General features: G+C 36.0%; 1 protein-coding gene across 2 annotated transcripts in view; it reads left to right on the top strand.

Moving 5' to 3' along the window:
• Positions 1 to 17,747, top strand: part of LOC144647415 (bridge-like lipid transfer protein family member 2) — a 61,315-nt gene that overhangs the window by 8,377 nt on the left and 35,191 nt on the right. Inside the window, exons 12-30 of one of the 2 annotated variants that reach the window (XM_078507214.1) lie at positions 1,074 to 1,183; positions 2,313 to 2,380; positions 3,099 to 3,265; positions 4,680 to 4,852; positions 5,738 to 5,771; positions 5,886 to 6,063; positions 6,729 to 6,912; positions 7,259 to 7,321; positions 8,542 to 8,666; positions 9,147 to 9,233; positions 9,525 to 9,633; positions 10,815 to 10,944; positions 11,990 to 12,101; positions 12,864 to 12,955; positions 13,813 to 13,882; positions 15,422 to 15,520; positions 16,087 to 16,146; positions 16,443 to 16,539; positions 16,941 to 17,011. In XM_078507214.1, the coding sequence (XP_078363340.1) occupies positions 1,074 to 1,183; positions 2,313 to 2,380; positions 3,099 to 3,265; positions 4,680 to 4,852; positions 5,738 to 5,771; positions 5,886 to 6,063; positions 6,729 to 6,912; positions 7,259 to 7,321; positions 8,542 to 8,666; positions 9,147 to 9,233; positions 9,525 to 9,633; positions 10,815 to 10,944; positions 11,990 to 12,101; positions 12,864 to 12,955; positions 13,813 to 13,882; positions 15,422 to 15,520; positions 16,087 to 16,146; positions 16,443 to 16,539; positions 16,941 to 17,011 (2,029 nt within the window). The remainder of the gene's footprint in view (positions 1 to 1,073; positions 1,184 to 2,312; positions 2,381 to 3,098; positions 3,266 to 4,679; positions 4,853 to 5,737; positions 5,772 to 5,885; positions 6,064 to 6,728; positions 6,913 to 7,258; positions 7,322 to 8,541; positions 8,667 to 9,146; positions 9,234 to 9,524; positions 9,634 to 10,814; positions 10,945 to 11,989; positions 12,102 to 12,863; positions 12,956 to 13,812; positions 13,883 to 15,421; positions 15,521 to 16,086; positions 16,147 to 16,442; positions 16,540 to 16,940; positions 17,012 to 17,747) is intronic. The other variant, XM_078507213.1, reaches the window with a different exon arrangement.

The following is a 17,747-nucleotide window of genomic DNA, read 5'->3' as shown; positions in this document are numbered from 1 at the left end:
GACCATGCATGGAGTGTTTTCAGATGGTGCTCACAATAAATTTCTCTCCTTTGGGAAATGGCTTTTTCCCTAAATTATGCAAAAATTTCCCATGATTTAGGATTGCCAATATGGACACACTGGAAATGCTCTATTATTGACTAGATTATGTGCAGAATGTTCTCAGACTTTTGTAAAGTTTTTTAGTTAACTAAAATCACAGTTTGTTTGCTTTTGCAGTTTAATTTAGTTCCTCTAACTCATATTTATGATTAAGTGACTGCTAATAGACTGTCACAAACAAAAGAGCTTGCTTGAAAAGGTTACCACATCTGTTGAATGGTGGTGACTGTTGAATTAAAGCACAGTTTACAGTAATTGAGTGGTACAATTTCCAGGGCCTTGACCCACTGCCTGCTAAATAGACACCACTTATTGTAATAATACGTTGGCATCTGCTGGAATTGATGATAGTGGCACTGCACTGAAATAGACTGTAAAAGATCTTAATGTGTGTTATGTGAAATACTACAAAGTGAAATGTCTTAATTGCCTTTTGTTTACTAGACAAAATATTCATGAGTTAATTTTGTAAATCTTTGGTACATGAATATTTTTCTCCCTATTTTGCAAAATGTTTCACAAACAATGTGTTTTTAAGGAAGTCTTGAAATGAACTGTACTTGTCTCAAAGACTTCATGAAGATAAATAACCCCAAGTGACGAGATAAGAAGGCAGGAGAAAAACAAGCCTGTCTGTCCACACATTAAGTGTTTAGATTACAGATCTAGAGTTGAGGTAATGCTTTGAATAATTCTTTTGGTAATAAAAACTACAATAAAAACCGTTTACTGGCTTAAAATATATTACAAAGAATAAGAGCTTTCCGTTGTTGCTCTACAGCCTTCGATGAATGTCGCTCCACAGCCTTCGCTCATAGGTGGAGCGACATCTGTTGAAGGCTGTACAGTGACAGCCGAAAGCTCATATCTTTTTTAATATTTTAAGCCAGTGAATGTTATTGTAGTTTTTATTATGTATCTTCCTGGCTGTGCTTCAATCTTTAATTCTATCAGTATTTACGTTTTTTTAGGAAACTTGTTTTGGAGGTGAAACAAATTGTCTCTCACCTGCATTCACATGAAAGATCAAATGAGAGTTCACAGGATTGCAATCGCTGTGATTTAGGTGTACAGATAACAGGTAATTAATTACTCATTTTTTTTTTCATTTGCAAAAAGCATTATACTTCATGCTATGTGAGGCAAAATATACTAGGACATTTAGAAGGCCATTTATTTGCTTCTTTCCTGGTGATGAAGATAGTCAATGTTTGCAGATCAATGCTAGGCAATGCAACATATCCACTTCTGTTTCAGTCTGTTGGCAGTAGGCACTCACTTGAACAGTTCTGAACCAAGTTTACCTACCAACTTTTTCGAACTCAAAGGCACAAGATTTTTATCAGGATTTTCGAGGATGACCCAATGATGTTTTTGAAGATATCCAAGGAAATTATGAGCATTTCCAAAGACAATCCAAACATTCCATGGTCCTAGTTCCCCGGGGCGGGTACTCCATATAATGGCCTATACGGGGAGGCTCCGCCTGAAAGGGGTACCTTTTTCAGGCTTCAGGTATATAAAAGGGTATAGGATTTCACAAGTTTAGGTATATGAAAGGGTATGAAAATCCGTCATTTAGGTTTTTAAAAGTGCCTTAAATCAAAATATTTTGAACAGACGCACTTTATGGCTGTATTATTTTAATTGAATAAGCGCTACATGAAAATGACAAGAAACGTCCTGTTCTAAGTCTACGTCATGTCTTTTAGGTATATGAAAGGGGTACCTTTTTTCAGTAAAAGGTATACAAAAGGGGTACAATTTTTGTCAAAATGGTATATAAATGGGCCAGGGGTAAGAGCTTGGGGCGGAGCCTCCCCGTATAAAACTTTTTTGAGTCCCCCCCCCCCCCGGCCTAGTTCAAGGATGTGTTCTGTCAAACACAATCTCCTTCTAAACTCAGAAAGTTACCATAGAAGTAATAATCATTTACACATTTGGTGTCAGTTACAGCTGTAAGAGCTCCAGTTTTTTGGCTTGGTGTATGAAATTTGTCCATAGTCACGAGAGTTGGCAGGTATATCTTAGCAGTATTCAGAATGCTTCCTGTAGAGCAGTGTTAGAACATCCAAGGGGTGTGTAGAGGGACATGGGTTTGACGGTTTTTTCTTTGTGCCATGCTCATGACAATACATATAATATTGAATACAGTTGCCATTGTTTTGCTATAGTTTATGTGTTTGTGTTTTTTCTTATAACAATTATAGGAGTAAATGTTAAGAACACACATTCTTACAAGCTATGTGAATGGAGTAGACTGAGACTCACATCTAAGGTACTGTAATGATGAGAATTGACCATATTGCTACCTAGACAACTTGTAAACTCTTTGAGAAGAAGTGTCATCATTTTCCTATCTTACCTGTGGATAATATGCCTGCTAGCCTATCAAATTTTTACATTATATTAAATTCCTATAAACACACATATAATTTTCTTAACAGAATTGTAATAACTATGATTGAGCAGTGTTAATTGGTTACGTGAGTACCATATTTATTTGTTTAAGCGCCCTGGGCGCTTATTAAATTTTGGAACTTGAGAGTGGGCGCTTATTCAAGGTGAGCACTTATTCGAGGCTGGGCGCTTATAAATTTTCACCATTTTTAGCAAGTAGTACGCTTTTTTGCAAGAAAAAAGTAAATTATAACAGAACATGAACCAAAAGTCAGGTTTTTACTGATCATTTAAAGTTTCTGTAAATTATTGAGAAAGCTTAGTCTTCGTGGAAGTCTCTTGGTAGTATATACGTACTTAGTTAATTTCATTCCTCTCATTTTACTCCTCTTGTGCACGTCAATTTTTTTAGGGGGTGGGGATGGGCGCTTATTTGAGGCTGGGCACTTATTAACTTTTCCTGCCTACAAGATTGGCGCTTATTCAAGGTTGGGCGCTTCATCAAATAAATACGGTATATCTAATCGTGGAAAATTGGTTTCAGATCAGGTTCACTGCTAACTTTTGCAATACATCTTTGATGTTGTTCTTCACAGTTATCTTGCCATTATGGTACCATTGCACTGGCTTCCATGCTGTACATTGAGTCAGTTCACTATACTCATGTCCAAGAAGAGTTCTCTTATTGGTTGGAATATTATAAGTCCAGGAGAAAAAACCTGAAAATGACAGATGCTTCAGAGGTGGCATATGTTGATGAAGAGTAGGTGTTCTTTTTTCCATGTTATGGAAGATGTGATCATGTTGAGCAGATGTTAGGCTACCTTTGAGACAGGTGTTAGTGAAAGTGCACTTGAGAGGACAAGTTTTATTGAAAGGCATTGTGACAACATGTCTGTGAAAATCTAATAGAGAACATAGTTGTATTTTAAGGCCTCGCAATAATGACCTGTTTGATCTGTAATTTAAGGTGGCTCGTACCGGTTTTCAGGTTTTTGACTGTGCGACATTTGGAAGAAAATGGCCAAAAAAATAATTAAAGATCGTAACAAAATTTTTGTATAATTAAATTACCCATTGTGTTGTTGATCCAAAATACCAATAATTACGTCATCAGTGGTTACCATGGCAACGGTAGGCAATGATTTTTTGGACCCTTTTTCAGCTTCCAGTGCTTAATATCTTGAAAACTAACTCGATGACCCCCATTTTTTTTCTCGTGATAACTTTAAGCATATGAAAAAGAAACTGTATAATTATTTTAAAAAAATTCTACGAAGCGGATTTTTTGCAACTGCAAAAAAGAGCAATTTGTAAGTAATTAAAAATTCCTTTCGTAGAATTTTTTTAGATTTTTTCTGGCGTTTCCTTTACATAAAAGGAAAATATTAGGGCAATAAAAAATAGGGGTCATCGGGTTAGTTTTCTTGCTAAAGCCTTCGCGAACTCAATAATTCCCACGCGCGTTTCCGCGCACTTTAAAATTTCGATTTTAAAAGTTTGGTATTTACTCATGCTCAGTTTTGATCACCGCTGATCTTTGCAGGCACATACGCGCCCAACACGCGTGGACTTCCTCTCGCTTTGTCTGCGAACCTTTTTGGCTCAGGATTTCATGGGATTTAGCCAGTTTCAGTTAGCGCCAGTTGTTCCTCTTAGGTCTTACTTTTTATTATTTCTTTGTCTGAATAATCATGTGTTTGACAGCGAACTCAAATAAGCTGAAACGAAAAAAGCGGAATTGACTCACGATCTCCGACAAGATCGATCGTAGCACATGCGAATTTGCTTTTGTAACTCGAGCAGGGAGATCCGAAAACATTTTGACTGTCGAACATTAAGTTGACTTTAAATGTTCTTGTTGAAAAAACTTCAGTTGAACGCGGAATTTTTTCTTAAAATGAAGAAAAGCAACCTCGCACTCGGCGGCCATGTTTGTTTTCCTTTTGAAATCTCGCGCGTGACTCGTGGGTATGAAGCGTGACGCGCGCGCTAGTCACCAGACTTCCCACGCAAGAAAAACCGGTACGAGCCACCTTAAGGAGAAACTGTGTTGGAAATTAGGCTGAAAAAATAAGTAAAACAATTAATAGTTCAACACACAATAAACTTACCAAAAACAAAAACAAAAAGACATTCTTATTTTTAATTCATTGTATTATTCTTTTCTTTTGCAGATCAAAGCTAAGTATTTTGTCAAAGCTTCCAGCAGAACTGGAGGTGACAAACTCAGTAGAGGTGACTGATTGCTCCACAAGTATGTTTATTTCACATCCACATCAGAATGAACAGGGTTTGTGTCGTGCAGTGCTTACCTCTCTCACTGGAGACATGAAAATCTCTGCACAAGGTATATCACGTGAGAAACACTATGTCGATATTTATTTTTTTATTTGCTGAACCTCAACTCAGCACAGATAATTAAGGATGGATTTAAAAAGAATTTAAATTTTGTTTATAGAAGAAAAGTGCATTCCATAACAAGAGTGACTGCAAAATTATTATTATAAAAATGGCATTAAATGTATATTGTATGACTTTTTTACCAGTTACATGCATCCTCTAAGGAACCAAAAGGGTGTTTTGGGAGTGTAACTAGTCTGAGGGTCAAATCTAGGAACAACCCACCCATTAATTTTTGCACACACTCGTTGGACAAAACGCATCACATGGTACAAAATCAGATGACGAGTATCAGCCAATGTACCCTGTCCAATTTGATATTTGTTGCCTGATTTTGTAGGCAAGCACGAAACAAACGAATGTAGTCACCTTTAGAACTTTATTAAATTTTAACCTTAAATGTTATCACAGAGTTAAAAAAATCACATAAGCCAATCAACTTACATTTGTTTCAACGAAAGTTACTGATGCCGGGTTTATTAAATAGGTTTTTCCTATAAATTTCCTGGCGATAAAGCGCGTTATAGAAATTAATCAGAGGGTTACAAAGTAACTTTCTGGCTTGCTGGTACATTGGAGGATAATGCGTTTGGCTGAAAGATTGTCCTCAAAATTTCACAGTTGCCCTTGAAGCTTGGCTTCTCAGCCAACTGTTCATTTTTCGACAATCTTCTAGCCTCGGGCATTATCCTCCAATACACCAGCTGCCTAAAGGTGTTTATTTACTTAGTAACATGTTGCTGAAAATAGAAAGTACTACAGTACATGTAACTATAATTGTGAAGGTACAATGTAGTATTTCTAAAATCAATGTCTGCAATCTTCTGTACAGATATACACCATGTCAACACAGGAAGGGAGCTAAGGTATAGCACTTGAACAAAAACGTTTTTTTCATCAGTTAATTGTCACAAAGATTCTGTTCAGTTAATACCATACAAAAACACTCATATTAATGTTTGTTGCATTCTTTTTTACAGCACCAGTCTGACACTAGAAAACTCATATCTGTACATGGACACAAGCCACAGTTTGTTAATAGAAGGTTCTACCATCAATGCAGTTTCCAGTACTTTACAAGACCATACTTCTCTTCTCCCAAGTTCTTCTAAGCACGTATGGGGTAGAGTGCTGGCTCTTGGAAGCTGTAATGTTAAGGTAATTGTAGGCTTATAATTTTAAAAGCTTTAAGATAAGGCTTGGTGAGAAATTCAGCCCTTGACAATTCCTGAAGGGCACCTTAAAGTTGTGTAAGGTAAAGTTTCCAGGTATAATAGTACATTAGACCAGTTCATTTGAGCTACAGTTAGATGGATACAGGATATTCCATGAACTTTAAGAAAATGTTACAAAATAGGTAATTTTAAAAATCTTGAGCCATTTGTAATAAGTGATGTAGTTGTGATTAGGTTCCTTCAACAAAAAAGCAGGGCTTTCAAATTGAAAAACTTGAAGTAAGTGCCTGCCTCAATCAGCACCTGTTGGATAGTGGTATAAGAAGCTAAAAACATGGCCCCTTTATTGGGAGCTGTACAAATTTTAGCTGGTGATTTATGACAGAATACCTTTGAGAGCTCCAGCAGGAGCTGGTTCCTATTCAACACCCTGAGAAAGCTGTCTTTGCTGACGAGAATTGACTATCTTCTTTATAATTATGTTCATGATGCATTTTCACATACTACTGTTTTTAGGTGTGGCACTAATAAGTAAGGATTCTTCAGATTTCTTAAACATTATTATTTGAGTGGCTGATTTCTGGTATCAAATGCCACATTAGCTAAAAATTCCTAATCATTAATAACTGTAAGTTTTCCTCATTTTAGCTTTCAACAGAACTCATGGAAGGTACCGAGATACCACCTAGTATTAGGGTAACTGGTGAAGCAAGCTCATTGGTTGTTGAATGGTCACATGATGTGTGCAGATTCTTGCTGAAGTGGTTCAAGCCAAGTCCACTGAAATCTTTTAAAGAACCTGGAAACAGGACCACCACAGCGAAGAGCATTGGTATAGCCACAAATTGATTTTACAAGTTTTGTAGTATCTAGAGCTATCCACTGCAGTTGGCCTTTAAGGCACATTCTTGTATACAAAAATTGTGTCCTGTCAGGCGATTTTTAAGATAATTATCTTTGCAATTTTGGAACATCCCAAGGTTTGAACTTTTTACCATTAATTTTTGTCTCCTATATCAACTTATGAAGTCACTGAAAGGACACTAGTAGAGGAGTTAGCTCAAAATAAGTACAAACTATAATAATTACACCAGATACATTATTATCCAGAAACTACCAACATTTTTTATGGTGCCTGTATTCTAACATGGATCTTTCCCTCCCTTGGTCTTTCCTAGCTGCATTGGACATGGATTTTAGAGTTTCTGGAGTCAATCTGTTTTACCTCGGAAGACTGGATGGTAAGAATGAATTATATCAATCATTATTGGGCAATAAAATTTAGATTTAGCAGGTGACAAGGCTTCTAGGTCATGCTGTTTTAGGTGTATTCTAGATCCAGTCTTTAAGTTAGTTTAACGTTCTAACCATGGTCTAATGTGGTAACTATAACTGGGAATCCACGGAAAAACAAATTGATCAACATACGACATGTGGATTGCATTGAGCATATTTTGTTCCCCATCATGCTAAAGAATATTTGAGATCAATTTCCATGAAAATTTGGTGTGAAATCATCCTTTATATAAATTGTTGTTACTGATATGTCTGATGACATAATTTAATCAATACTTGCACCTGTAACACCTGGGAGGGTATGGGAGGTGCAGCACTTGGCATAATGTTCAAACTCTGGATCGAGTAGTGTGGGTTTTTACCTTAACCCATTGACTCTTGAACAGGCCTAAACCGGCCACAAAGGATCGGGGCATTTGTCCTGCTTGTGACGTCATCACCTTTCACCCAGAAAGGCGACATCTATGCTCAAATTGTGAAGCAGAAGAAGACCTTTCCAATGATACCTAAACCAGTGCGATTAGATTAATGAAACTTGAAATATGCACCAAAACGCTTCAAAATTTTAGTGAAAAACTCAGAGGAAAATTGCCTCTTTCCACCCTTTGCTTGTCCATGGTAAGTAGTTCTTGCCTCGTTTGCGCTTTCACGGAAATTCTCTTACTGAAAAGAAGCCTGCTAGAAGGCCAAACACTGCAGCAAAAAGAAAGGAAGAAGAGATAAATGAAAAGCGGAAAAAAAGAAAAGAAAAGCCTAAAGTCAAAATTTTGATTTGTGTGCATGCATGAGGTAAAAAGTTGTTAAACATGATTCTGGTGAGAAACAAGGATGCATTTTGTGTTTCAAGGGCCATTTTGAGTGATTTGGAGCTATTTTAGCTTATAAAACCTAAAAGGTCAAAAACATCTAAAAAATGCGTTTTTTTGAAAAAATCTCCAGGAGTCAAAGGGTTAACCCTACCTGTGAGGGTTGTCACTTGTAAGTGTTCATGGCTGTGCAATAAGTGTAGTAACACAAAGTCAAGGCCCGTTAACAGTGTGCCACCTTATACCTATATATACTGAATTATGATGGTCTTTTAGAATCCTGTAATAGGCTTTTGAGAATCCCCAGATGTAATGTGGCATGGCATAGTAATTTGTTTGGCATTGTTTGCATTGTACAGAAGGGGTGGACTCATTCATGACAAGAATTGACATGGCAGTAATGACAGCAACATCCATTCCTGACTGGACAATTAACAGTGAAATCTACGGGATGAAACTCTGCCGACTGTCGAGATTAGAAAAGGTATAGGGTATCAACCTGCCTATTGAATGTAACTTAACTATCAAGATTTTTAGAGGGAAACACATTCGTGAAAACCACTGAAATGAATAATAATAATAATAATAATAATAATAATAATTTTAGCATGCTTTATCAGACTATTTTTCTCTATGCATGTGTGCTCTTCCACTTGCTTGCTTGCCTGTAGACATAATTGGCCATGGTTACAGCTTCCTTATTTGTTAATACACTCTTCAATTAATTATTTAACTAAAATAATAATAATAATAATAATAATAATAATAATAATAATTTTAGCATGCTTTATCAGACTATTTTTCTCTATGCATGTGTGCTCTTCCATTTGCTTGCTTGCCTGTAGGCATAATTGGCCATGGTTACAGCTTCCTTATTTGTTAATACACTCTTCAATTAATTATTTAACTAAAATAATAATAATAATAATAATCAAAATTTTGGTTATTTTTATTCTGTTCCAAGGTGCCCTACAAATGTGGTATATCGGCAGAATTAGAAAATGACCTGATTAGCATCCCAGTTGCTACTGTGTCACATTCAGGGTACAAGGTACGGTAAAACAAATGTATAATGTTGACTTGTACTAATTGTAACTATATGTCCATTAATTCAAACTATGCAATATAGCTTATAACAGAGTGGTTACATTACAGGTATGCATTTAAAAATCAGCAGAAACCTACATTTGATATGGTTGATGTCCTTGTTTGTGACATAATATTATTATATTTTCATTATACATAACAATCAAAATCAGGACTACTCGCCAACTTCTTCAAGCACATAATTTGTGAACAACAATCTTTCAACAAGCTTATGTGTCTGCCTTTTATCTTGAAGGCCTGTTTAATTTCTGTTAAAGAAGTGCTAATAAGCTGGGACCCCACTGTACACATGGCCATTCATGACAGAATAACAGAGGTAACTCAGGATGGCGCTGAGCTGAAAGGTTGGTACATGATATAGATGGCAAGTACAAAACCCAAAAAATGAAATGAAACCACAGAAACCGCTAAAACGACTGAAGCAAAACTGCTGAAACAACCGAAACGGCAGAAACAAGGGAAATGAAACAATTAAATCATTGAAACAAGCAAAACTTCAAAATGGCCGCCACTTACCATACTATACACTCCAGGAAGGCTACTATGCACTCCGGTTACCCTACTATGTACTCCAGTTAGCCTACTACGCACTCCAGTTAACTACATGTACTATTCACTTCAATTATCCTACGATGCACTACAGTTAGCCTGTTTAGGGTTAGCTCTCAATAATATGGTAATGAGTTTTGCTTGTCTCGGTGATTTCATTTCGTTTTGATTGTTTCGCTTGTTTCAGTTGTTATATTGTTTCGGATTTTAGTACATGCCCATGTAGACAGCTCTAGTGGCGCAACAGTATAGGCAGACGTCCTTCTTGAGAGACAATATAGCACTAACATGTACTCTGTCAGGTGTAACCCTTGCTGCTTCGGTTACTCATAGAATTGAAGTTGATTGAGGGAAATTGACTGCTGTAGCAAATTTGGAAAGTTGGTGTTTCAAGCAATAGCCGACGCCATTGGGAAAAATGCCCCAGCTAAGGGCTAAGTTTCAAAATGTCACCTTTTCAAATTAATTACTAACAGCAGTTTATTAATGACTTTCCATGGCTTGAAAAAAGTGATGTCTGAAGAAGGAGCTGGAATCCAAGTTTCTTTTCAAACGCTGACTTTATTCCTATTAACCGTGTTAATAGTGAACTTAGTGCAAATTAATGTAACTCTTTAAGTACCAGTCCAATACCTACTTTCACAAGTGCTTACTACGATTTTTACTTTTTATTATTTTTAATGCACATTTTTAATTTTTAAGATTTATTTATTATTACTATTATTATTAATTTTGATTTGAAATACATGTAAGTTCCTGACTTGTAAAAATATAAGTCCACAGGCTTAAAAATAAAATTATAATTTTTAGCAATATAAAAGATAATTAAAAGCACTTTGGTTACAGGGGAGACGCTATGGAAATATCAGAAAATGGCCGCAATATGAAGCCAGGAAAATGTGCTATGACTTGTTAGTACCTAGTTTGATTTATTGCTGTTTAATTGATTGTTATATCTACTCTATAATATTCACAGCCATGCTGAAAACAACAACTGTGAGTAGTTCAGACAATGATTCATCATCCCATAAAGGAAGCAAACCACTTGATCTTACCTGCAACATTTCATGGTTTAAACTTCAAATGCAAACATCAGCCAAGACAAGGTATATATCTGCAAGTGTTATGTTATTATGGTTGAGTTCTATAAATGGTAGTTCCAAGTATTGATCCAATTGAATTAGTCTATAATCTTCTTAAAACTTATACAATTATCAAGTGTCACTTGAAGTTTTCCTGATTTACCTATGTCGGATATTAATTTAGCAATAATTTATTTTAAAAAGAATATTTTATTTTAAAGTGGTGGTCTTCTATTAATACCAGGGCCGTCACTAAGTTTTTTCTGTATGCAAGTGCAACATAACATCAATTGACATTGGGTAAACTGAGCCATAACAGGAGTGAACCCATTGACTCCTGCACCGGCTTAAACCGGCCGCAAAGGATCGGGGCATTTGTCCCGCTTGTGACGTCATTGCCTTTCACCAAGAAAGGCGACATCTATGCTCAAATTGTGAAGCAGTAGAAGACCTTTCCAACGATACCTAAACCAGCACGTTTAGATTAATGGAACTTGAAATATGCATCAAAACGCTTCAAAATTTTAGCGAAAAACTCAGAGGAAAATTGCCTCTTTCCACCCTTTGCTTGTCCATGGTAAGTAGTTCTTGCCTCGTTGTCGCTTTTGCGGAAATTCTTCTACTTAAAAGAAGCCTGCTAGAAGGCTTAACACTGCAGCAAAAAGAAAGGAAGAAGAATAAAAAGGAAAAGCGAAAAAAAAAAAAAAAACGAAAAGCCTTAAGTGTTAGGATGGTTTACCGTCCAAAAACCAAAGTTTGTCCAAAGTTTGATTTGTGCGCATGCACGAGCTAAAAAGTTGTTAAACGACATTCTGGTGAGAAATAAGGGTGCATTTTGTGTTTCGAGGGCTGATTTGAGTGATTTGGAGCTATTTTAGCTTATAATAGACCTTAAAAGGTCAAAAACACCTAAAAAATGCGTTTTTTTGGAAAATCTCCAGGAGTCAAAGGGTTAATGACAGCCATGATTACCAAGTGTATACAAAGTTATAATTAAAAATAATTATTCATCTGTCATTGATGTTGAATTTATAGCTTTCAATTGGTGATTAATTTCATTGATTCGCAGCTTTGGTGTAGAGTGCAAAAGTTGCTCATTGTCACTGGAAAGCAATTCATTGGATGTTAAGTCAGAATATGCTGGTCTTCTCTTTGATGATCTTTGTATATTTAAATTGGAGGTGAGCTTTAGTTCTATTTAGTCTCCTAACTTAATAATTCATGTATATACTTCTTAATGCACTTGGCAAATTAATTTTTTAAATCTACCCACTATTTGCTCCTGCTACCTGTCAGTATGAGCAAATAGTAGACTAACTGATTATGTTTACAAATTAACATACATTTAGGTTGACAGTGCAGACAGTTATCAAGGTTGCGTGTATCTTTGCATTGGGTTCACACAAACTTGCTGCCATAATTATTTACATGCCTGCTGTCCTGCAGTTTCTGGACATCAAAATGTTAAGACCAATCAATCAAATGCAGAGCTAACACAAGATATACTTGCATGGTTCCAAGTAATCCTTAGTTCTCCACAAGACCTTGTGCTCAGTTGTCCATAATGGTCCTTAGTTGTCCTTAGCTGTTCTCATGGCTGTCATCAGCGATCCTTGTCATCCATAATGTCTTAAGATATCCTTAGTTGCATGTTCCAAGTTGTCATTAGCTGTCCAAACTTGACCTTACTCATCTTTAGTTTCCCTTTACTGCCATAAGTTCTTATTCTACATTTACCCTTTGTTAGTTTTTGTTTATGGTCCCAAGTTATTTGAACTTGTCGTGTTTGCAGTAATTTTCATCTGGCATGGCATAACACCCTTTCCCTGCATGAATTACAAAATAATTAATAATAATTATTAATAATTAATAATTAATAATTAGGTCATTACAATAATGGCTTTTACGGATGCTGATAATACACTTGTGTATGTTTATTGAAGACAATTTCCATCAAGAGACTTGCACAAGTTGAGGAAGTCCTGAGAGTGAGACAACAATTCAAGCAACTGGAAACACAAAGCAACACCACATGGTTAGTTTTAATAATATTAAAACTTTTGTTGTCACATCAGCAAGTGTGCAATTTCATACACCAGTATGACAGCATGTTATAGATTGTCTTGGCATTTATCCACTTTTATGCTAAAATGAAAAAAAATTACTTGTTTAAAAATTAAATCCAGCCTTTACAACTCTGTAAGTTGTTAGTAGTGGACCTTTTTTGTTGCTTGCCTGGGACGTTGAGTTCATCTTTTGCATGCAAAGTCTTTGCTTTATGGACATTTTACCTTGCTTTGAAGTGTTGTTTAGTGCTCACATTTAAAATTTAAGGGAGGGTGGTAACTAACACAGCCATCTCTCTTCTCCTCCCACTTTGATTAGAACACCAAACTTTGCTTTGAGACAACTATGATGATTTAGGTAATTTTGGAGCTCAAAGGGAGGGTGATTACTGGAGACAGGGAACTTTTTAAGGATGGGGTGCTCATTTCTTTTGTTGACTTAAACAACTGAATGTATAAAATAAAAGAAAGATGTTTTGTTTGTAGTAGTTGTGCCCTTACATGAAAATAACAGTCAAGACACTTAAACGACCAGTCCTTTTGTTATGCAGTAATGACGTGAGGAGTTCAGAAGGAAGATGAACAAGGGATGACTTCTTTGTATTCTGATTGCGCTGAAATTGAAGCAGAACATAGTTAGGGGTGCTCAATGAAATAAAGGCACAAACATAATAAGATTGGTATTGGGAGATTTTAATTGGAAAGGGTGCTTCTTGGAAAGAGGGTGCTAAATCAACTCATAACAATATCTGTCATTTGTATTTATCCCAAGTATAGTGTAGTTCACACTTTAAATAAAAACTGTTTCAATTGATTTTTTTAACAGGATTATTCAGGTGGAAATGATGCAAGTTTGTTTTCCTTTCTTGTTCAACTTTGCTGCCTCCAGAGATGAGGTTAGTGTCTTTTAATTGATATTTACATAACATTGCAACCCCCTAAGTTAAAGTTCTCCTCAGGGGCCATTTGGCAACTTCCTTGAATAGGATAAAGCTGCTAGAATTTATGAGGTTGGTATTCAGACAAAAAATTTTAAGTCACTTGAGAGATCTGTTCTATATCTGCTAGCCGGCAAAGGATCCAACAGACCTTTTGCAGCCTATTTGTTATTCACTTGTGTTCATGCAAATTGACCTCGAAGCCTTGTTAGCATGTGCAAAGAACCAAAAAAATCAAATGCGAGGCTTGGAGGACAATTTGCATGTACACAAAAGGATAACAAACAGGCTGCAAAAGATCTTTTGCCACCTCACCTCCCCCAGAGTTAAGACATGTCCAGGAGGTGCTGACAGTCATAGCCACATTCTTCTCCCTTTTCCTTCCCCCCCCCCCCCAAAAAAAAAAATCTCGATGATTTGGTAAGTGCAGAATGCAATATGGAACAATTGAAAGTATGATGTTTTATATATGTTCGTGTTTATTTGCTTTATTTTACTTTCGGAAAAACTGTTCACAGGCTACTTGTATTCTTTCCCAGGTGTTCCTTACGCTAATCTTTGCAAACGTATCACGACACTTTTGTTCGTTTGTAACAAAATACTTTTGTCTTCCTTGAAAATGCGATAACATGAAACTTTTGTTTTTTGTTTGTTTTACGGCGGCATCGATGACATTTGTTTAATTTAATTAAGTTACGGTTTAGACTGCACGAAAGACGATTCTCAAAAACTAAAGAAACAAATCTAATCAAAAAACATATTTTTCGACAATTTTTTTAAAACGCAGTACAGCTAGGATATTTGTTTCCTGGTTATTAGGTGTTCACGCCGAAAATCCCGGTGCAAGTTTTTGCATACCTAATTACGAAAGCGATGTGAAAGTCTCAAAATCTAATTTAATTAATTTGCGGTTTTTACTTGGCGCCAAGAAGTCTGCAGGAAGCCTACCGCAAACACGCAATACAAGCGATGTTCATGATAGTTCCAGAAAACAACGTAGACTAATCTGCGCATGCGTTTGGTGTAAATTACGTTGAGTAGTACCACAAGGAGAGCAAAGGGTTTTCTGAAACAAATATATACGTTTGAGATCTTCATATGAAAGTAACGCAGATTTGCTCCAGGTTTTACCTAGGGGTACGGTCAGGTGCTCCCCACCCCCACCCCCTTCACAAGAAATAATTAATTAATTGATATTAATTAATTAATTGACTATTAAAGTTTACACCATAGCGCTTTAGGGGTTTAGCGGACGACAGCCCCAACAAACCATCACAATAGTGCATTCTGCACTAAAAATGCACAAATACACCGATAATATTGAGTCAGAATGTACCAGGTACATTGGTTTGCAAAATTCAGCCATATATTTGAGCTTTCAGTAGGAAAGGAAAACACTCTTTGTGAAGGAAAATATGCTACTTATAAGAAAGGTTGCTTGTAGTTCGTGTTATTTCTGATATTGAACTGATCACTAAACCATAATTTTCTTTTTAGCTCGTCAATGTGTTTAAGATGTTAAAGTCACTTCACAAAAAACCCAAGGATGAATCTTACAAAGAACCACTTCCTCCAGATTTGTGGATCCATTTTGAGGTGAAACATTGCAATTTTTAGTTTATCTTTAAACTACAATTCTGGACAGAATGTTGAAACACTAAGTCTTATTTTGTTTTGACATATTTAAGCTTATAAAGGATATGCTGCTATTTCTCCATCTCTCTTCCCCTTCCTCAATGTTGTTTAAAATCAAGAATCATGTGTCAAGTATAGAAGCAACTTGCTAATTCAACATTGAACAGGGGAAGTAGAAAAAGCCAAAATTTTCAAGAATGCTTTTGATAGTAGCATTTAAGGAAGAGTAATGTGTGATTCCAGAAAATATCCATACTCCCACCATGGAAGGGCATTGTAAATTCCAAGGGGTTTGGGGGATCTCAATTTAAGCCAAAATTTTGAAAGGAAAGTTTGAGGATAAACTGAAATTTCTGGAGGGATGACAGGTGGGGTTTCAAACCAACACCCTTCCATGGGGGAGGTATGAACAACACATTTGCAACAAACTATAGTGCCCAGTTATCATACAAGATTTATGGAAATGTTTAAATTGTAATAATCTCAATGTACTGATGCTAAAACTTAAGAAATGTTTCAACCAACAGAATATAGCTTTTGAGATGGAAGATGATCCATTTGAAGTCAAGCTAAGGGACAACTATGCTGTATGTTATGTTTTTATCTTTTTGTGTTTCATGCCTACAAGCCCTCTTCATTTGTAGGCCTATGTTTTTTTTTTTTTTGTTTTTCTCTGGAGAGTTGTAGTATTAAATTAAAATAAAAGATTCAACTTTGTTTTCAATGGTTTTAAATTGCCTCCAACCAAAATAACCACATATCAGTACAGTGTCAATATCTTTGTCTAACACCAAAGTTAGAACTACTCTAATTTTGCCATTCCTCTCCACTTCTATTTATAGACTAGTTTTGCCATAACTGTGTCATGTCATATTTTCCTTAGCTACTGCTAGATGAGATGGAGCAATGGAATGAAAGACAACAGCTATTAGCTGCCAAGTTGGATGAGATTCGAAAGAGACCTGGAAATTTATTAACAGGTTGGGCTTCAGTGAACTATCATGTAACAGAAAGTTTTAGTTGTTAATACCCGACTCCCTCTATAGCGCGCACCTGCAGGGAATCACGGTAGTTGTATTCATCAAACCATGCGCGAGACTCAAAAACGTGAAGTCTCGCGTATGGGTTTGATGAATACAACATACCGTGATTCCCTGCAGGCGCACGCTAAAGAGGGAATCGGGTATTCATTTACTTACTTTTTTATTGTTTGCATAGAACTGCTAGTATAAAATTAAAACAAGTACATTAATTTAATAAATTTAATATACAAATTACTTATTAATAAATTAATAAGTTAGTTACATATACACACATATGGGTGTTGCATTTTGGCTCCTTAAATTAAACTTCATCTCCTGGTATTGATTTTTTTTTGTAGTGAAGAAGGAGGAAGAACTTAAGAGATCTTTAGAGGAAAAAAATTCTCAAATCTACATTCGTCGATCACAGGTAAGTCCCTTAATAGAGTTGACAAATGATGCCAAAAAGAGTCTGACAATACTGACGTAAAGGAAGCACAGCGGTCAAATTGTTAGTGTGTAGTTAGTTAACTCTGCAGTCTTTTCTCCACTCAAACGTACCATAGGACCCTGCTATCTTTGAGTCCTAACAGAAATTAAAAATTGTTTAAGAAAGCCAGTTTGAAATAACAGGGTTGGCATATTTTTTAAAAAAAATACAGTCTGACCTCTATTAAGCGGCCACCCTTGGGACTTTGAAAAGTGGCCGCTTAATAGAGGTTCAATATAAATTGGATAGGAATGGCAGTAAACATTATGTCATTGACTCTATAAAGCAAAATGCTTATAAAAAGTGAACATATATGAAGAGAAATCCAAAATACATTGTACCAAAACATCAAGTGTATTTCCAGCCCATAAATAGTTCTAGTTCTTACACAGAGGGCACATAATTGAAATGTACAGTATTTCTTCGGGTTGATAATGAACAGAAAAATATGCAAAACATTGTTGACAAGTTTCTTAGTATGTAAAAAAATCTAGCTCAAGATAATTTGTTGGCCGCTTAAGGACGGTGCCTACTAATAACGAAGTAATTTTGCCTGGCCGAAGACTGTGCAAGACTATAGATGTTACCAAGGGCTATTAAAATCCAAAAAGAAAATTGGGGGTAGCCACGCAAATTTTCGAGATAATTTGGTTTGAAAACTGGAAAAAACTGCTGA

Source organism: Oculina patagonica, chromosome 3 (assembly GCF_052425735.1).
Source record: "Oculina patagonica isolate OP01 chromosome 3, crgOcupat, whole genome shotgun sequence".
Classification (NCBI taxonomy): Eukaryota; Metazoa; Cnidaria; class Anthozoa; order Scleractinia; family Oculinidae; genus Oculina; species Oculina patagonica.
Note: the sequence above shows the minus strand (reverse complement) of the source record. Positions and strands in the feature narration are given on the sequence as shown.